The following is a 21,815-nucleotide window of genomic DNA, read 5'->3' as shown; positions in this document are numbered from 1 at the left end:
TTTGCTCATCTGTTTTCGCATTAAATAAACCCTCGCCGTCAAAGGGTAAATCCTCTATCCTAGATCGAGCTTCAGAAGTTAGGCCTGCAGGCATGTCTCCTTAAGGCGATGGAACCCATCATCACCTTAGCATTGCAGTCTGCCTGATGACGGGCGACACTGATCTGCTAACAGGATAGTTTGGGTGCTGCCAGTGAAAAATTCTTACTAACTCGTGTTGATCCTCAGGAAGGTAAGCGATAAGGGAATCCATTTTTTCCCAAAGGAACAACTGGTATCTGGCCATCATTGTCTGGTAATTTGAAATCCGAAGTCCCAATGCTGCTGAAAAGTAGAGGCAGCATCCCATGAGATCAAGCTTGTGGCCCTCCCTATCCACAGGTGAGGCATGAAGTTTTTGAAAGTGCCCCTGAGCAGACTCTACGATTATTGAGTTCGGTTTGGGATATGCAAAGAGGAAAGGAGCATCTGTCTCTTGAATGTGGTACATAGATTCTAGCCTCTTGGATGTCGGGGTCAAGGATGAAGGCGCTTTCCATGCCTGTTGCACTGTACTCAACAGAGCTGGGAGAAAGAGGATGGCCACTGGGGTGGACATGTCTGCTGTGATGGCATCGAAAACTGGATCGTGGAGTTGTTGTGGAGGTTGTTGTACCTCAGTGCCCAATGACTGCGCAGTTCTAAGCACTTGCTCAGAGAAGTCTCCTATGTCCTCAAAAGGCAAGGCCCTATCTCGTGTCCCAACGACATCATCTGGAGATGAGATCGAAGGGGGGACCGAGGAATAGGAGGAAGAGTCCGACTGATAGTCCTCACCGGATTCCGTTGAAGGGGCAGGTGGTTGTGTCACTTCAGTCGTACCGTGAGGTGGAATTGGAGGAGGCGGAGCTTGATGGTCCCGACAGGACTGTTGTAGCGTCATAAACATAGTAAGTCTTGGTACTGGAGGAGGACAAAAAACGTCCTGTATTTCAAACCGTGGCCGTTGTTTGGGTTGAAGCGGAGTATATGATGGAGAGGTAGCTCCTAAGTAACAAGAGCGATCCAGGAAAAGGTCCCGATCCCTCCTAAGTCTCCAGTCCGCATCTTGCTGTGGCCCATGGGGAGGAGACGACGAAGCAGAAAAATGATCCCAATCACGGGATGGAGAGCGAGAGTGATCACGGTCGTATTGTCCATGCCGATGATCCGTCCTGTATCGATCTGGAGATCAGTATTGAGGAAGCTGCCGAGGAGAGAGTGTCGGTCAATACCAAGGTGACTGTATATCATAACGGCGTGGTGTTGGAGACCTGGATCTCTTTTCCCGAGCTGCCGGACGCCATTGGCGTGGCAGCGGCCAGACATCCGGCAGTGGACAGGCCCGGCCGGTGGCTTCACAGACCCGCCGCAGAGCGGAGCCAGCCGGGAAGAATTCTGGGGGGAGGGACAGATTGCCTCACTCCCCGCGGACCTTCAGCGGATGGGTAAGTAGGTTTTGTTCACCCCTACTTGAAGGGCCCGTTGCCAAAGGATTGCCTTTAGTCGATTTGCCCTATTGTTGCGAACCTGCTTCGATAACGACTGGCAGTGGTGGCAAGATTCGACTTTATGGGATCCTCCCAAACAAATCAGGCATAAAGAGCAACCGTCTGAAGAAGGCACCTTATTGCCACAAGCTGTAAACTTTCTGAACAGACTCTTTTGGGCCATAAGCCACAAGACGCGTCACCGCTGAGGTGAGCGATGCTCTCCGCCACCGCTCTCCTTCTCTCTCTTGTTTTAGATAAAGAAGAAAAAAGAGAAAGGAAGGAAAGGGGGAAGGAAGACAAGATAAAGATAGAAAAAAACAGCTTGACAAGAATGTCGAAGAAGTTCCCCATGAAGTAATGCTAAGGCAGTCAAAAAGGAACTGAGGGGAAGACGGGAACCCACGCTATATATACCATGGATGGTGGGGGAGGGGTTCCCACCAAAAACTTGTTCAGCTTGGAAGTGCCCCACAGGCACAGAGCCCATATGTGTGATGCACAGAGCCAACGAAGAAGAATTGGTGGTTCCTGAGTTCAGGAATTGGGTAAGCAACCTGTCCTGGATGGGTTCCACTCCCTCTGAAGGAGCAGGTGTGTAGCTTGGGAGGTGACAGATCCATCCCTGTCACTGGAGCCCCAGGTGGACTCCGTGGCCCGGAGCACTTAGGGCCAGCTTCAGCTGATCCATCAGCTACGGCCTTTCCTGGACAGGGATAACCTAGCCACAGTAGTACATGTCCTCGTAACTTCCCGATTAGACTATTGCAATGGACTTTACATGGGGCTAGGGGTGTACGAAACCCCGCTTACCTGGCTCCACCGGGTTCCGCAGGTGGGGTGAGGCACTCCGTCCCTCCCCCCGGAGTCCTCGCCGGGGGGGAGGCACTCCATGCCTCCCCCCAGAATCCTGGCTGGCTGGCTCCGCTCTGCAGCCAAGCTGCGGAGCCGCCAGCTGGCTCCAGCTGCCCGCAGCCAGACATCTGGCCACTGGGCAGCCCTGCAGGGACGCAAATGGCAGCTGTCATAGCCGCCGTCATTTGCGTCCCTGTAGTGAGCCGTGATAGGCTATGTAAATATTTACGTAGCTTATCATGGCAGGGGGAAAACCCCAGTGTACGCAAATGGCGGTAGCCACCGCCATTTGCGTACGCTGGGTTTTTTCCCCCCTGCCATGATAGGCTACGTAAATACTTACATAGCCTATCATGGCCTCTGCAGGGATGCAAATGGCGTCCCTGCGTTAGCCGTGATAGGCTACGTAAGTATTTACATAGCCTATCATGGCTGAAGAAGGAGGAAGTGAATGGCGGCCGCAGGACAGCCACCATTCGCACAGCAGCGCGGACGGGAGCAGGTAAGTGCTCCGTTGCGCGCGCCTTTCGTGGGTTGGCGGGGCGGGGGCTTCATTCTACGACAGTTTCCGGGGGGCCGAATGCACTGGCATTCCGCCTCACCGAGATCCGTTGCAGAAGTCTCTGACATCCCTACATGGGGCTGCCCTTGAAGACAACTCAAAAGTTGCAGCTAGTGTAAAACGCAGCAGCTAGGCTGCTGACCGGAACACCTCATAAAAACCATATAACACTGGTTTTAAAGGAATTGCACTGGCTGCCAATATGCTTCAGGTAGGAATTCAAGGTTTTGGTGATGACATTTAAAGCCCTAAGTGGCTTGGGCCCTAAGCGCCTCTCCCTATATATGCCTGCCTGAGAACTGAGGCGCCTCTCCCTATATATGCCTGCCTGAGAACTGAGATCTGTTGGAGGGGCCCTCCTATGCGTCCCACTAGTACAAGACATATACTATGGTGGGACGTGGGAGAGGGGCTTCTCTGCTGTAGCACCCCGGTTGTGAAATGCCCTCCCCTTGGAGGCCTGATTGGCATAGACATTGGTCTCGTTTCAGTGCCAAGGAAAAACATGGCTTTTTACCAAAGCTTTTGAGGGCTAAATGCATTCCCTAGCACATTGCTTTAACTGTTTTATTGTTTTAGATTTTAACTGGTTTTAGCTCATTTAATAGTTTAATATGTTGTAGGTGTTTAAATTATTTATTGTTTTATATTGTTTACATTGATTTTATCTGTATGCCGCCCTGAGATCTTAATGATATAGGGTGGGATAGAAATGTTTTAAATAAATAAATAAATTGCAGAATGCAGTAGACGCAATGGCCTTCAAAAACTGGCAAAGAATTCTAACTTGCAGACAAGGTAGCTCTAGCTGAACATCGACAAACCTAAACTTACTGAGACAGGATGTAGAGCAGGGCTGGGGAACGTTCCACCCTGCCCTCCCCGCCCAAAGCCTGCCCATTCAATGGGGAAAGTGGTTGGGAGCCACATACCAGCCATGGTCAGGGCCGAAGCCAAGAATACAAACACATGTACACCCCATTCACTCTCTAACACACACACCTCCTCCCCCTGCCAATCAGTTGGGCACTGTGATGGGGGGGGGTAGATCACGGAGAAGGTGAAGTTTAAACCTCATTTTCTCCATGATCTCCAACCTCAACTACTTAGCTGATTTCTGGAAAACCACTGAGCAGTAGAGAAAAGGGGAGTGTAGAGAGACCCTCTTCTCAGATGAGTGTTGGAACTTCACAGCCCCCCTTTCTCCACTGTTCACTGTTTTCCATCAATGAGATGAGCAGCATGTTTAAACTTCCCCTCCCTGTGATCCCTCCCCAACCTGCTGAGCTAAGCAGCAAAAAAACAGCTGAGGGGAGAGGGGGCCTGGATGGCTAGATGGGGAAGCCTCACAGGCCACATCCAGCCCGTGGGCCAGAGATTCCTCACCACTGGTATAGAAAAATCATACAACAACTGAGAATCAGCTGAATTTGTTGTTACAGGCAATCTGAATGCTCAAGATGATGTCATAGGTTAATTCCAATAACCATTTCTTTGAAAACAGGGAATGTGCTTGAATACCCTGACAAGGCTGGCTTTCAACCTATCAAATGCAAATGTAACAGCAACTGGGCTTTGTTTTTTGCTGACCAAAAGGGACAATGGAAGAAAGATGTTCCTACTAATTAGTTAATTTTTTTTTAAAGAAAAGGCTGTACCATTCACCTGTATTATAAAAGATAAACACTGCAGAACTGAAAATCTAAAGCATTTACTAACACTTAAGGCTAAGATTTTATTATTCCTCTGTTCTCTTTTTAAAGGATTCACCTCATATATTTTTCACTAACTTCAAATTAATTCTTGATTTACCGTAAAAAAAAATCCCTAAAATTTGACTTGCTTAATATGAACAATTCTCTTACCTAATGACTGGTAGAGCTCTGTCATTTTAGGATGATCCCAACAGGTGGTTTGCGTCTCATGGCTGCAAGACAAAAACAAACAAAACTGTAGTTTGTATGATAAATTTATGCCAGTCCAAATACCTTTATGGTAAATTGGCGTTCTTCCTAAAGACATTGCTAGGGTCAGTAGCTGCACAGGTCATTTATTATGATTAATTTGTTAAAGTGAGTAACATGTGGTAATATAACTGGGTAATTTCAGTTGATATACCAAACCATTTGTAATGTCACATCAGCATCCTTTCCCTAGTACTAGAATTGTCTACAATTGGTGTTCCAACTTCCATCTCTACGTTGGTGAAGAATCCTTAATACCATTTTTAGACTCCACTAGAGCAAAGACTCAAAGACTCATGCTTAGTATCTGTATCATCTAAGGCAGCCTTATCAAGCAGCAAAATAAGCCAGATGCTTCAAGTGGCATATTTGGGGAGCTATTAAGGGTGGCAGATTTTGTTGGGGGGATTGGAGAAAGCATATGGCAGCTCTGTCTGTGTTTCTTTCAACAGACGCAAAATAGTAAAGTAAAATAATATATAAAAATATAAAAAATAGATTGTTCAGCACATCTGGATAAGTTGGAAGGTGTTGCAACTTCTAAAACTGGACAATACTTCTTGACTCCATGCTAGTTTTACCTCAAGGCTAGTTCAGTCAGAATATTCAACGGGTGAGAGCTTGGTACCAAATCTTTTATCAGATGATAACTCAGCTTTTTACACAGTGCTGTGAGCAGAAGTTATCAAATTGGTCGAAAGCCTAAATGTGAAGACACTGACACTAGAGGATGGGAATTAACCCATAATGGGTCATATGAATGGGCTCTTACAACAACATGGGTTCCCCCATGTAAACGTAATGCAATAAGCAAATTCTGTTCATCCTTCAAAAAGCTGACAAAGGCTCTAACCTAGGTTTCCCCAACCAGGTATACTTCAAATGTTTTGGACTTCCTCTCACATCACCCCCAGCCAAGATGGCCAATGGTCAGGGATGCTGGGAGTTGTACTCCAAAACATCTGGAGAGTCCCACATTAGGGAAGGCCACTGTAACTCAACAGAAGCAAGTGGGATTCACAGAGAATAACTGTTTCAGTGGGCATAATAAAGTATCAGATTGCGTTAAGATTTATACGTGCAATCATTTCATTTCATTTATTATATTTCTATACCGCCCCATAGCCAAATAATATTTCTCTGTAGCACAAAAATGTTAAAGATGCAAAAGAAGACATTGGAATGTGCAGTGAAAAGGAAGTTGCACTGTGTGACTTGATACCATCCACAGCAAAGGTATAATCTTTTACTAGCCTATCATAGATTCAGTACAATCTGTTGAGCAGAAGGCTTCAGGATGGATTATGGCTCAGAAGTGTGAAGGTTTCTTGATTGTATTTTTGACAATGAGGTGCTCCACACATACATAGCAGAATCTGACAATTATCAAAGGTTGACAGGTTTCCTGTAGATCTAGCTCACTACAAAAAAAGGCAGAGAAGCTCTTTCAGCAGAAGTGGCTAGTTGACTGATCAATTAGATTTGGTTTTCAGCATATAGCATGTTAAATGCTCACAGAGCACAGAACCACAGAAACCATTAGACTAGATAGAGTTAAAACAAAACAATCTAGGCAGATTTAAAAAATTCAACTATTATTCATTTACCCTGGCATTATTTGATTTTCTATTAAAGAAAAGGAGAACACCTTGAGAGTTTGCTCAGAAAAACAAACAGTACAGCATCTCACTACAAAAAAAGGTGGAATGATACGGAAGATGATTTCATTTTTCTAAAGCTGAAAATTTAGAATGCAAAACAGAATGCAAAACTAAATGAAACCTGAAGATGCAAGTTGGATTAATTTCCAATAGTGTTTGTTGCAGCGGGTAATGGTAGAGATTCTGCAAAGGTTAAATGGTCTAGAAGTGCCTAGCTAATTACAGACATAACTAGCCTACATGTCCCTTTATGGAGTGATGGCTGTGAGCAGATTTTCTTTAAATTAAACCTCTTAAATTCCAAAGAAGGAGGGTGGGTATCAATACTTCAGTGCCAAAACAACTTTGGACACAACAGCCTGGTTTGAACATAAATGTAACAGGCAATATTTTAAAATTTGGGATCAGCATGAAAAAGGCATGCTGCTTGATTGCTCCCACTACAAATGGGCGTGGCTACACCAACCATGGACCTTCTGTCCATGCTTTTGTTAGCATTGCATATGAACCAGGAGTTCGGGCTTGTCTCTCCACTGACAAGCCAGAGAAATAACCCAAGAATGAAATGTGAGTTATTTCTTTGGCTTGTTGGGAAAGAGACAATCAAGAGTTCCTGGTTCACATGTAATACTAACCAAACCACGGATGGAAGGTCTGTGGATTGTTAGCAATGGGAGTGATCAGTCAGGGGAGGCATAGTGCCTCATTCATGATACTGGGCCAAAATCTGTCAGCTTCATAAGCCACTGATTTGATCAAATATTGACCCTGATTGGATGCAATATTTGGATGTAATTGATTAATTAACCCACAAATTGTGGTTACATACAAACAAGGTCAATATCTGATCAAATCACTGGTCTATGAAACTGACAGATGTTGGTCCAATTCACAATTCATGGGTTAATTAACCCATGAATTGTGGGGAAGTGTGCTGTACATGAGTCATGCACAAACTGCTTCCAGTTTCCTGGAACAACCTATGAATGCGGCATTTGTAGGTTGTTTCCATGACATCCGAACCTGGGCACTTGGGGTTGCTCGTGGGTTAAATGACCCCAAGTTAACCCATGGCTTGTTCTTGGGTTAACTTGGGGTTGCTTAACTCATGAACAACCCCAAGTTCCCAGGTTCAGATGTCATGGAATCAACCTATGAATGCTGTATCTGTAGGTTGTTCCAGGAATCCAGAAGCAGCTCAAACACAGCAAGCGTCCCAGCAACCCATGAATTGCCACCAGATACCACCATTATGTTTGAACAGCTGCCTAGGTCTTGTGTACAATGGCCAGCCTGGACAACTTAACTACCTGCTGGGAAATGTGGAGGGACCTACTGTTACTGTGCCACAGTTACTTCAGAATTATACACCTGGCAGCAGTTTGGCATACTGTGAGCTCTATGGGTTCACTGGGACCCAGGGTCCATTTATATACCCTGTACTACACATGCAGGTCCCAAATGCTGGATGATATTCTACCACAGGACATCAAGAACTCAGTCAAATATTATTTTATTGTCTTCCAAATTATAATTTACATGGATGAATATACATGGATGAATATTCAGTGTAGACAGGTAGCTGTACAGTCCAGACCCAAACCAGATGTTGTACACGGATGAATTTGATGATACCTCAATGGCCCCTTTAAAGGAAGGAAAGATGTTTCCCATGGTGGGGAGCAAAACTGGAAAGGTGAGGCAGAGGAGGAAGCATTTAACACTTTTCCCAACCACCATGAGAAGAAGACATGGGGGGAGTAGCAGGGAAGGGTTCAGTGTCCTATCTCCTGCCACATCCCCATTATCATTTGCCCTAAGAGGAAGTAAATTTTCTACCTTTAAAGAGGGTGTTAGGCTACTGTTACATGTGTGCATAAAATGGGTAGTTTGGGCCTTAGTCTCAACGGCCACACCTTTCCAGTGCCCCAATTTCAGAGTTGTTTGTTACTAATTGAGACAACAGCCCCTTTCAGGTATTCTGAAACTGTATCTTTGGAACGGCTTGCGAGGCTGTGTCTGCTGGCCTTCCCCCACCCCACCCGCAAACTATCTGTGTTGAGCATGAAGGTCTGAAGAGGGATTCTAAGCACATTTGGCTGTATGCACTTACAATCCTCCTTCAGACCCTCCTGCTCAATACGGGAAGGTCAGGCATGGAGGGGGCAGTGCGTGCACTGCTGCAGCTCCTCCACAGATACGGTTTAAGAATGCCTGAACAGGCATGAATGAATATATTGACTCAAAATAATATGTGAAGGCTTCCATGTCTTATTATACCTTCAGTGTTTATCAATGCCCAGTCCTAAGTAATTTTGTCTCCTGACTCATATCTGAAAGGAACACCCTTTTCTGTCTAACAAATATCATGTGGCAAATGCAAAACCATTCTTTAACAAAAAGAACTAATGTGTCACTTTTAGAAATTATTAATAAATCACATCCAGAAAAAGAGCATAAAATGGGCCCAAGAACTAGGAGTTCTCTTATTCCTGTATGAAATTTTAAGGAAAGCTTATCATTATTTGCTGAGAATTCTGTGGAGGCTGAGTGTGATTGTAAAGAGCAACAGTAGATTTTACTGGCACTTTATATTCAGAACACAAGAAGGCTGCAGCTATTTCACTCCAGCATCTAAAAAGTGTTCCTTCTTTCTGAACATTTTTGGCTTAGAAAGTTATCAACAATTCCACACACAAGTGCAGCTCAAGGAAAGGTTAGACTCCACTGAGATTTCCCTTCATAAGCCTCTTTGCCATTTTCAAAGGCCATTTAATTGTTAGCTTTAGGGCTGCTTGAATGAGTGTGTGTGTGTGTGTGTGTGTGTGTGTGTGTATACCATGTGAAGTAATAAAATGCCAAATCAACAATTCTTGAGCATTCTCAACCATACTTTGGAACACCATAGCTTCTTTAATAGATCTGCTGCAATTTTTAACTTCAATGAGCAAACCTCTCTAAAGCATACATGTTTGTGTCAAAATGGTGTGATATGGTAGAAGAAAGAATGTGTGATACTAAAAGTACAATGAATCATTCCCACTACATTCCCTGCCCCCCCCCCCCATCCCCGGCTCTTAATTGTAACACTGTAAAATGATGTAAAATACTTGAAAGGAAGAATCTGGGGAACAAGATGCAGAGATGGACAAACAGTCTTCCAGAAGTACGTAGACTCAGAAATTCAACAGACAGGGAGACAAACCTTCTAATTTGCTTCCCTTTGCCTGATGGTTGGGAATCCAACTCGTTCTGAGATATACTGGGACAGCTAAAATTTCTGAGGGAGCCCATGGATGCGATGTATTCAGCTCTTTAATGACTTGAAGGAATCCTTGATTATTTTATAGTTTATTACTTGCTTATGTTATGCTTGCTTATGCTATGCTTGCTTAAAACATTACATTAATGTTATGAATCAATTTAAGTACGTATGACCCCCCTAGTGTGAATAATCTCAAGGTGCATTTGTTTGCATGATCATTTTCAGCCATGGTGGCTTAAACAAGCCATGTAGTTTGCAGCACATACCAGGCAACTGTGGATGTCCAATGTGTAACCTAATGCTTGCAGGTTGTCACGTTATCCAAACCCAGCAAGGGTGCGTTGTTGCCGTGGTTAACAAACTGCCCAGAACCCATGGGCTATTATAGCATTGTGGGTAGTTTGTTAATCTCTCCAACAACCCACCCTCACTGGGTTTGGACAACACACCAACCTATCAGCAGAGTTTGGGTTACGGCATATGCTGCAAACGGATTGTGCGAATCAGATTACTGAATTCCAGGTTCAGAGGGACACAAATTCCATATTTTGCTTGAAGTAAAATTATTTATATGCCACTGGAGTTTAAATTTTTTTTTTTTAGGAGTTTTAGAAATTCAGTATCCTAACATTTTAGGTAACTTGACCTCTATATTTTGAAGACCTTCTGATTTAAAGGATCCTTATTAGGAAAAAGCCCAGTGAAAATGTGACTAGTAGATGGAGCGGGTAGCGCCATCTTCTCCTCTCCAACTTCTTGTGCTCTCAGTTTGCTTAAGGAAACTGCTTCTGCCTCCAAATTAATGCTTTGTGTTGAGGATTACAGTGTACACACTCAGGGAGCCACCAGAGCTTTATGGTGTACACACTTAGGGAGCCACCAGGCCTAGCACCAACTAAGAATTCTAAAATGTGAGTTCTGAGGTACATTCAGGTCACAGTTTTCTCCCTATCCAATTTCCAAGTCCAGCTGGGAAGCTGAACAGCAACTAGAGTGCAAAAGCAAGATGATTCTTCTCAATTTACCACAGCTCAGTGGTAGCACACATACTTTGCATGCAGAAAGTCCTCAGTTCATCTCCAGGGCTGGGAAAGACCCTTCTGACATCCTGGGTAGCTGTTGCCAGTGCAGAGTGTAGACCAACCTTCCCCAACCTGATGCCTTCCAGATGTGTAGGACTACATTTCCCATCTTTCACAGCCAATATGCCCATTCATCATACTGACTGGGTTGGTGGGAACTTTAGTGTCTGGAAGGAACCAGGTTGGGGTATGCTGATGTAGATAATACTGAGCTAGGTGAACAGAGTGTCTGGCTCCTATGTAGCTTCCTACGTTCACATTACAGCTTTTCTGAGATCAGCTGGGATGCTGACAAGAAATGGAATGTGAGAATTCTGTTCTCACTGGTGGATGAAACAACTGCTCTATCCCACCTTCAATCTAGACCATTACTGACACAGGGTGAGTCAGGGCTTTGTTGAATACCACATGGCCTGGATGATATGTAGAGGACACATAGTGGCAGACGGAGAGTCCTCCTTGCACCCAGAATCACCCGTCAGCCATCCCAAGTCTGGTGTGTGCATAGTTTGGTCAGGCTTTCCTTGCAGCAAGTTGTGGTGAAGATCATTTTACTTCAGGCCAGCCTCAACAAGCTCCCATTGTATTACCTGCAGGATCTGGTAGACTGCTGCATAACAGGAAGAAGGTTCATTGACACCAGAGGGTCAATGTGACCAAATGAAAGAAGTCCTTTCTCTCTAAACACTGGATATAATGAATTTAAGTAATTTAACTTATGGTAAAATATCCAGAGAACTTAACAGTTTAAATTCAATCATAATGGGCCTATTTGCATGTAACAGTAACATTCACCGGCAAATGATGGGTTAATTAATTAACCCACCATTTGCAGGGCCACATGGGAAGTGGCATGGGAGTCACTTCCAGTTTCTGTAAACAACCTATGAACTCTCCATTTGTAAGTTGTTAGTGTGACATCTGAACCAGGACAGTTTGGGTTATTCATGGGTTATACAATCAAAAGATAAACTAATAACAAATCAAATTTGGGTTGTTTAACCCATGAACACCTGAAAGTGTCTGGGTTTGGACTCACACTAACAACCTACGAACAAGCCAATTGTAGGTTGTTGTTTAGAAGCGGAAGTGGCAGGAGTGTGCCTGTACTCTCTCCCGCTTGTGCACAACAATCATGGGTTGTCCTTATATGCAAACCAAGTCATTGTCACCTAGAGCATCGTCTCTCTGGAATTACCATGTTAGTCTCATTTCATTTGGTAACCCCATGATTTAAAACACACACACACATTATTCTAAAAAACAAAAAAGGGAACATTCCAGCCCTAGATTATGTAATGCTTTCTGCAAAAGGATTTAGGTGCAGATTGTTTACTAATACAATTTATCTCATGAAAGGAAAGATACAAAATACATTCCAATTTCTTTTTTAAAGGGGTCTTAGTGGCTCTCCAATTTTAGTTTTCTTTCTTCTTCATCTTTTATTACAACTTTTTAAAACACATCAGCAGTTGAAATTGTAATAAAACAAGAGCTTATCATTAGGCTTCCTTTCACACATTATATCATGTTTCTTAAATTGTGTTCTTGAATGTATTTCTAAAATGTTTACTTTAAATTTATATATTTTGCCTTAAGATTCCACCACGCGTATTTTTTAAGATTTGGACATGCAACTGCAGTCACTCTTCAAATTATTATATTCTTAATTTGTAGCAGCATTACAGTAAACTCCCACTGCCATGTGAAAAATGCAGTATGTATGTGCTAGATGCATATGTGTGAAGAATAACAAAATGCTGTCAAGTGGCAACAGGGAACCAGTAACAGCTACTTGCTAATGATTAGAAATTAAGGTATAATGTTATAGTGCACTGCCAGATTGATTTAATTTCAAAGTGTAGAGTTGATACAGTCTTTTGCCTTCCTTTTACAAGTAGAGCCTGAAGTTATCACTAATGTAAATGTGCCACAGAAATATATAATAGTTGTTTCTGCTTTGTCTGAACAAATATTAAATCTTCATAGGAATGCTACCATAAACAAATGGTTACTCATTCTAATGAAGAGTCAGGTCTGAGGCAATTAAAATCTAACTTGCCTGTAATGGCTGTCATTTAAACCTGAAAACATTTTTTCATATCTTCCCCCAATTTTCTGGAGGGAAAACTAATCGGTGTGAAAATCATAGAACAGTGAAGCAGAAAGTATCAGCCTCTTGTGGTTATGAAGGATTAATGTTTGTCTTCATATATAAGTTTAGAGCCCATGGATCTACACACTTAAATGTTTTCTTTTTAATCCTTGAACAAGTGTTTTTTTGAAGAAAAAGTTAGATGTTCTTTGCTTTATTGGCCTTGGCTGGCATTTTCAGAATTCTAAAACGATGCACAAATAAATTAAAATGTTTTTGCACTGATACTGAGTAGGAGCAGAAGGGAGTAAATATCAACTACTAAGTATAATATGGTAATTACTTCTCTCTCCTTTGATGTGCAGCATTTTATTTTGTGCACTCTGACAGTTGTTAAAGCTTGGTGAGCCAACCCCTCCAGCTGTTACTCGTCCACTGATCTATTTGCTTTTCAAGGCTTATCCTCTCCACTTCTGCCAAAGCAATTTCATTGCAGGGTCTTGTTGAATTCAAGGATCAAACAACGATAACTGCAACCAATTCCTTAGTGATAATGGACCAAAGATCTTTTATGAAACCATGTTTCCTCTGGTGTTAGTATTGTATAGGCAAGGTCTCACTAAACTAGCTCTTATTTTAAGAGGCAAGTTTGAATATGGAATGTGATTTTAACAAGGGGTATTTTCCTAAGGAACACTTAAAACGGGATCCTGTACTATATTAAATAAAATCCTATAAACAAGCATTATATAAAAACATTATATGCAATCTATATCAAAATACAGTCTTGAAATACATTTATCCTTTCTGTTCATTAGAGGCAACTACATTTTATACATATTTCTAATTCTCTTCCTGCTCACAGTACTTCAGGTTTAAAATATTTTTGCAAACAAGTGTATTTAGAGGAAAAAAATACTTATAAACTAATTTATGTAAGATATACCACTGAAGATTTTCCTACTAGGAAAACAGGAGTGAGGCACAATGATACAGGTATACCTAAAATACAAAGCTCGGTTCTTTATTTTGTTGCTAAAGTTTTCTATTAATGATGCAAACTGCTTCACCAACTGGCCCTCCCCACACACATTTTATATTATTTTCCTCTCCTCGTCCAGACTTCCTGCCTAGCTGCTTCCTACATGTATTGTTTCATTCATACCTACACAGCCAGCATGTTCTAACTAGACCACATTTACCAAGATATGGAAGGCACGTTACAGAGAAAGAATGTAATGAATTAAATGTCAGTTCGAATTCCCAAAAGAAATCAAGCAGAAATTTGACCTTTTAACACAGTGAATGAAAGGTATGGTAAGCTTTCTTCTGCAGGGTTTTTACACACATAATGTTGAATAATAGAGCTTCTCTCTCTCTCTCACGCACATGCACACACAAAATGCAGCATGACTGAAAAGGCACTTTAGAAAGAGCAAGGTTACACAATCTTGGGCTTGTTTTAAAACCCAGCGAACAACAGGAACGTAGAGAGGAATGGGCGTTGTGTCGGGGAAGACTACTTTGATGTTAGGATAAAGAAAATTAAACGCTTAAAAGACAAAACCAATCTTGCTGCCCCTTCATCGGGAAGAAATCTTTAATCTCCAAAGTCCACAGCCGTAAGGGAAAGAGTTAACCCTGGCATGCTCCAGTCAGAAACAAGCACCTGCATTGAGAACAAGAGAAAACAGCTGGCAGGGAGGACTCTCAAGCTGCAAATTCCCCATGCAAAGACGCCTTCGGAAGTTTAATTTACCTTTAACTGCCTTGCCAGCAGCGCACAAGCTTTGACAAGTGCAAGATTTTTCAGGGACTGGTTGGAATAATAATTAAACTTACCTTTTGAGTTGTTCTCTCATCGCTGTTAACTGTCCAGCGACTCCAACGAGAGAAAAAGAAAGCGCGACGGCGAAAATACCTAGATCGTGTGTGCGTTTTGTAGCCTAACGCAAAATTAAACGACCACCGCGCGGAGCAGCGAATAGCACTGCGGTGAGCGTAGCATTATCGGGCGGAGAGAGAAAGGGAGGGAAGGCTGCAGGGCTAGACAGGGCGGAGCTCCCTCTGCCTCGGCTCCACCTATTCAACCTGCAAACAACAACTGAAGAACTCCAAAGAAATGGCATACTTTGGGCAGAAAGCAGCGAGGGGGATTTATTTAAGGTAGAACCCAAAGATGGCATCTAGCCATCTGAAACACAGCAGGAATAGGCAAACCAAAGAAGAAAAAGAAGTGACCCAAGCCCGAATGATCTCATGTAACAGAATCAATCATTTCAACAAGTTTGGACGGATAGTTCCTCTTGTATGGGACCTGTACGAGGCGATGGGACCTGAGAGAGACACGCGCACACATACAGTTTTATTCTGACCAGGTGCTTTGTGTTTATTCTCTAGCCTTATCCGACCTTGTGCTTTTCAGTGCAGAACGGTAACTGAAGAGGACAAGAGAATAATACAGGGAATGGTGGAATTGTAAAGAGAAGGTTTTAGAACACATACTATATCTGATGGAATAATTTCTAACTACTTTAGTTCATTTAGATACAACCTATTCGCTCTGCATGTTAAGTGTGTGTTGAAGATAGTTTGTAAAACACATTGATAACCTAGTGGGGTAGAGAGCGGGGCAGCTAATGACAGAGGGAGCCAGGGGTCACAGTAGGAAGAGTCAACTAGATCTATTTTCTCCCCATTGTCCTTCCTTGCAAAGGTCCTAAGGACACCTATATTGCAATCGTATCTAGGTCCACTCAGAAGTCCCAGTGAGTTCAATGGGGCTTACACTTAGGTATGTATGCACAGGATTGCAGCCTTAAGCAATGTGTTACAACTTCAATACCATGAATGCAAATCAGAAGGGGGTGAGGGTGTCTCTTACCCATGCAACAATACAAAAGCAGTCCTTTGTCTGCTACAGCAGAAACCCATTGCATAAAAGGGGCATCTGATTGGGAAAATAGGATTAAAATGTTTTTTTTGTAATGGTGAGGGCCCTCCTACGACACCAGACTCCCTCCCACACAAACACTCCCATGTCCACAAGCTGCCAATTTATTTTAAATTAAAATGGGTGAAAAAGGGGGGGGGATCAAAAAATGGAGAGGGATTAGGGGTTCATAGAACAATAGAATAGTAGGGTTGGAAGGGGCCTACCAGGCCATCGAGTCCAACCCCCTGCTCAATGCAGGAATCCAAGTCAGAGCATCCCTGACAGATGGCTGTCCAGCCTTGTCTTGAATACCTCCAGTGTGGGAGAGCCCACCACCTCCCTAGGTAATTGGTTCCATTGTCGTATTGCTCTAACAGTCAGGAAGTTTTTCCTGATATCATAGGATACCACGGAAAACAGAATAGTTTGCTTGCTGCCAGTTTAAAAAAGAAATTGCAAAATTAAATAGAGAGGATCTTGGGCACGGGGGGGGGGGGGTCTAGCCACACACACGAACACCTATTCTTGCACACACAAATAAAAAGAGCCAAAGCAGTGTACCTATATGCTGCACGTTGCTTCCCTCTGGACTCGTGTATGGCTATACTCTCTCTGTGCGTGCATGCGTGTGTGTGTGCGCGCACTGTTCCAATGCTCAATAAAGTAAGGAGGCTGAGGCTCGCTGCTCAATTTGTGATTTTTGTGAGTTTAAAATGTGAAACTGTACATGCCCTGGAATATTTCTTTTTTTAAGCAGAGTTAGCAAACAGGTTTGTTTGTTTTTGTTCTAACATATCAGAAATGTAGAAGCAGTTGTAATGCATGGAATAGTAATGGCAGGTTGAGGAAGAAGAAAAATGTTAATGGTGTGCTTCACAGCTGAAGTAATACACATCGCTATTTAAGCCCCCCAGTCCCTGACCATTATGTCCATGGTCTAAAACTACCTAGCTGTACTACTGAATCCTGCCACACCCTAACCAACTCACAAGCCAAATACTTTCCATCCAGTTCTCCTTCTATCTCCCTTTTCCTTGCATTCTCCATGTTTACATTAAGTTAATATTTACACATGGTTAGTTATACTGACTTAGGGAGCAATCCTATGGACGCTAGTCAGTGGCTAGACAGCCATAGGATATCTGGTTTTCTGGGAACCGACCTCGGAGCCCGCGCTCTGAGGTTGGTTCTTGGAGAACCGACCTTACCCCCCCCCTCCCGCAGGCAGCCCAGAACAGCCTTATGCTCCACGCTTGCAAGAGGAGCATGGAGTGGCCAAAAAGGGACGTTCTGGGGGGGCGTTTCAGGGCGGGGAGGGCAGAAATGTGTCGTACCGGCAGTCTCCTCCCCCGTGCTGCCCTCCTGCAGCTAGACAGCCAATTTTGGCTGCCTAGCTGAAAATGCAGGGCAGGAGAAGTGTGGACAGAATGATCCCCTCCATGCCTTTCCTGCCCTGCACTGGATAGGCAGTCGCCTCCTAGTTCGGAGGCGGACGCCTATCTGCATAGGATTGCGCCCTAAGTTTAGTTAGGAGGTCTAAACAGCACAATCCTATACATGTCTACTTAGATGTCCATCCCATTGAATTCAATAGGTCTTATGCCCAGGTAAGGGAGTATAGGATTGCAGCCTAAAGTACTTCAGTGTAAACTACAATATGGGTAATATGAATGATTAAATTGCTCTGAATGAGTGCTCTTTGAAGGTCAGCTGAGTAGGTCATGTGAACAGATAGACAAGAATTCCCTGGTACCATGGAAAATGCTTGGTATGGCCCATGAGAGTACCCTGTCTGACCACTCAGCAAAGGGGTTGTGTGACTTCAAATTCCTCTGTGAAAATAGTCCTTCTGGATGAGTATGTACAGTAGTCCTTCAACCTTGGCTCAGCAAGACAAAGAGCATAATAAATAATTATTTGGGAAACAGGTCCAGCTTTTTGCAATTCTAGGAAGTGTGCTATTTGCACATAAGTAGCATATCCCTCCCCTTCATGGATCACTGCCTTGTTGTGGCGAAGGGGCTTGCGTAACTCAGTGAAGCCATAAGCTATGCCGTGAAGGGCCACCCAAGACGGACAGGTCATGGCAGAGAGTTCTGACAAAATGTGGTCCACTGGAGAAGGAAATGGCAACCCACTCCAGTATTCTTGCCAAGAAAACCCCATGGAACGTATCACAAGGCTAAAAGAGATGACGCCGGAAGATGAGCCCCTCAGGTCGGAAGGTGTCCAATATGCTACTGGGGAAGAGCAGAGGGTATTTCCAAGTAGCGCCAGAAAGAGTGAAGCGGCTGGGCCAAACCCGAAAGGACACTCAGCTGTGGATGTGTCTGGTGGTGAAAAGAAAATCCGATGCTGTAAAGAACAATATTGTTTAGGAACCTGGAATGTCAGATCAATGAATCAAGGTAAGCTGGAGGTGGTCAAACATGAGATGGCAAGATTGAACATCGACATCTTGGGAATCAGCGAACTAAAATGGACAGGCATGGGCGAATTTAATTCAGGTGACCATCATATCTACTATTGTGGGCAAGAATCCCTTAGAAGAAATGGAGTACAACTCATAGTCAACAAAAGGGTGGGAAAAGCAGTACTGGGGTACAATCTTAAAAATGATAGAATGATCTCAGTACGAATCCAAGGCAAACCATTCAACATCACAGTAATTCAAGTCTATGCCCCAACCACTGAGGCCGAAGAAGCTGAGGTTGATCGGTTCTATGAAGACCTACAACACCTTCTAGAACTAACACCAAAAAAATATGTCCTCTTCATCATAGGGGATTGGAATGCTAAAGTAGGAAGTCAAGAAATCACCGGGATAACAGGCAGGCATGTCCTTGGTGTACAAAATGAAGCAGGACAAAAGCTAATAGAGTTTTGCCAAGAGAACACGCTGATCATAGCAAACACTCTTTTCCAACAGCACAAGAGGCGACTCTACACATGGACGCCACCAGATGGTCAATATCGAAATCAGATTGATTATGTCCTTTGCAGCCAAAGATGGAGAAGCTCCATACAGTCAGTAAAAACAAGACCTGGAGCTGACTGTGGCTCAGATCATGAGCTGCTTCTTGCAAAATTTCGGCTTAAATTGAAGAACGTCAGGAAAACCACTAAACCGTTCAGGTATGACCTAAATCATATCCCTGATGAATATACAGTGGAGGTGAGGAATAGATTTCAGGGATTAGACCTGATAGACAGAGTGCCTGAGGAACTATGGACGGAGGTCCGTAACATTGTTCAGGAGGCAGCAACGAAATCCATCCCAAAGAAAAAGAAATGCAAGAAAGCAAAGTGGCTGTCTGATGAGGCTTTACAAGTAGCTCACGAAAGAAGGGAAGCGAAAAGCAAGGGAGAAAGGGGAAGATATCCCCAACTGAATGCAGAGTTCCAGAGAATAGCAAGGAGAGACAAGAAGGCCTTCTTAAATGAACAATGCAAAGAAATCGAGGAAAACAACAGAATGGGAAAGACTAGAGATCTCTTCAAGAAAATTGGAGATCTCAAGGGAACATTTTGTGCAAAGACGGGCATGATAAAGGACAAAGAAGGCAGGGACCTAACAGAAGCAGATGAGATTAAGAAGAGGTGGCAAGAATACACAGAAGAACTATACAGGAAAGATCTGAATGTCCCTGATAGCCATGATAGTGCGGTCACTGAACTTGAGCCGGACATCCTAGAGAGTGAAGCCAAGTGGGCCTTAGGAAGCATTAGTAACAACAAAGCTAGCAGAGATGACAGTATTCCAACCGAGCTATTTAAAATCCTAAAAGATGATGCTGTTAAAGTGCTGCATTCAATATGCCAACAAATTTGGAACACTCAACAGTGGCCACAAGACTGGAAAAGGTCATTTTACATTCCAATTCCAAAGAAGGGCAATGCCAAAGAGTGTTCAAACTACCGCACAATTGCGCTCATTTCACATGCCAGCAAGGTGATGCTCAAAATCCTACAAGCTAGGCTTCAGCAGTATGCGAACCGAGAACTACCAGAAGTACAAGTTGGGTTTAGAAGAGGCAGAGGAACTAGAGATCAAATCTCCAACATTTGCTGCATCACGGAGAAAGCAAGAGAATTCCAGAAAAACGTCTATTTCTGCTTCATTGACTACGCTAAAGCCTTTGATTGTGTGGATCACAACAAACTGTGGCAAATTCTGAAAGAGATGGGAGTACCAGACCACCTTACCTGTCTCCTGAGAAACCTGTACGAGGGTCAAGAAGCAACAGTAAGAACCAGACATGGAACAACCGATTGGTTCAAAATTGGGAAAGGAGTACGACAAGGCTGCATATTGTCACCCTGCTTATTTAACTTATATGCAGAGTACATCATGAGAAATGCCGGGTTGGATGAATCAGAGGTTGGAATTAAGATTGCTGGGAGAATTATCAACAACCTCCGATATGCAGACGATACCAGCCTAATGGCAGAAAGCGAAGAGGATCTAAAGAGCCTCTTGTTGAGGGTGAAAGAGGAGAGTGCAAAAGCTGGTTTGAAACTCAACATTAAAAAAACGAAGATCATGGCATCTGGCCCCATCACTTCCTGGCATATAGAAGGGGAAGAAATGGAAGCAGTGACAGATTTTACTTTCTTGGGCTCCAAGATCACCGCAGACGGTGACTGTAGCCATGAAATTAAAAGACGCTTGCTCCTTGGGTCGAAAGCTATGGCCAACCTAGACAGCATAGTAAGAAGCAGAGACATCACCTTGCTGACAAAGGTCCGTCTAATCAAAGCTATGGTTTTCCCAGTAGTAATGTATGGCTGTGAGAGCTGGACTATAAGGAAGGCTGAGCGCCGAAGAATTGATGCTTTCGAACTGTGGTGCTGGAGAAGACTCTTACGAGTGCCCTGGACTGCAAGGAGGTCAAATCAGTCCATCCTAAAGGAAATCAACCCTGAGTGCTCATTGGAAGGACAGATAATGAAGCTGAAGCTCCAATATTTTGGCCACCTAATGCGAAGAGAAAACTCCCTGGAAAAGACCCTGATGCTGGGAAAGACTGAAGGCAAAAGGAGAAGGGGACGGCAGAGGATGAGATGGCTAGATAGCATCATGGATGCAATGAATATGGACTTGAGCACGCTCCGGGAGAGAGCGCAGGACAGGAAGGCCTGGCGTGCTATGGTCCATGGGGTCACGAAGAGTCGGACACGACTGAATGACTCAACAACAACAAAGCCTATCCCTCAACATGTGCTACTCACACAGGTGCAAACTGAATATTGTTTCCAGAACTCTTTCTAGTATCAGAGCAGATTCTGTCGTCACTCAGTTTGTGCAGGGAGCTGGCTGAGGTAAAAGCATTCCAAGAGTCTATACTTGTACGCTGCTGACTGCCATCATTTATGCTAACAACATGCTTATCTTGTATTCAGTGCAGATTAATGTAGGATGGACATTTACCACAGTGCAAAGTGCATTGATTTGATAAAAACTGGAGCTGTGCAAATCAGCGGGTGCAGATAAGACCCTAAATGGAGTTAAGTTAAAAAGTAATCTCACTGTGGAAAAGGTTTGCATGGATCTACTCACATCAGTATACTCTAGTGAACTGCAAATCTGAAAGAAAGCTATGACATTGGCTTGAGGTCAAAATCTGTAGCAGTTCAACTGCATCTGTCTAAATCTAAATGTGGAGCATAGCTACATCCTGTTCAATTCATATGTCCATTTTTAAAATCTTACTGCTTTAGAAAGTTATATGTCTACACACCACTGCCCATTCTTTTTAGACTAGCAAACTTTCGATAGAGTCCTGAATCAAACTTAAGAATTCTTTATTTAGCAGGGTCTGCATTTAACTATACATCTTGAAAGGCCTTTCTTCAATCCAGTAAAACTTTCCCAAATCAGTCTCTAT

The 21,815-nt window shown here is 43.4% G+C and overlaps 1 protein-coding gene across 1 annotated transcript in view; it reads right to left on the bottom strand.

Annotated features, from left to right (window-relative positions):
* Nucleotides 1-21,815, bottom strand: part of DMD (dystrophin) — a 1,907,270-nt gene that overhangs the window by 131,126 nt on the left and 1,754,329 nt on the right. The window contains exon 62 of the mRNA XM_084843968.1: nucleotides 4,791-4,852. Within this exon, the coding sequence (XP_084700094.1) occupies nucleotides 4,791-4,852 (62 nt within the window). The remainder of the gene's footprint in view (nucleotides 1-4,790; nucleotides 4,853-21,815) is intronic.

The sequence above is a fragment of the Heloderma suspectum genome, chromosome 3 (assembly GCF_057233095.1).
Source record: "Heloderma suspectum isolate Gila_16-S chromosome 3, 16-S_ref, whole genome shotgun sequence".
In the NCBI taxonomy this organism is placed as follows: Eukaryota; Metazoa; Chordata; class Lepidosauria; order Squamata; family Helodermatidae; genus Heloderma; species Heloderma suspectum.
This window is presented reverse-complemented; position numbering and strand designations above follow the sequence as displayed.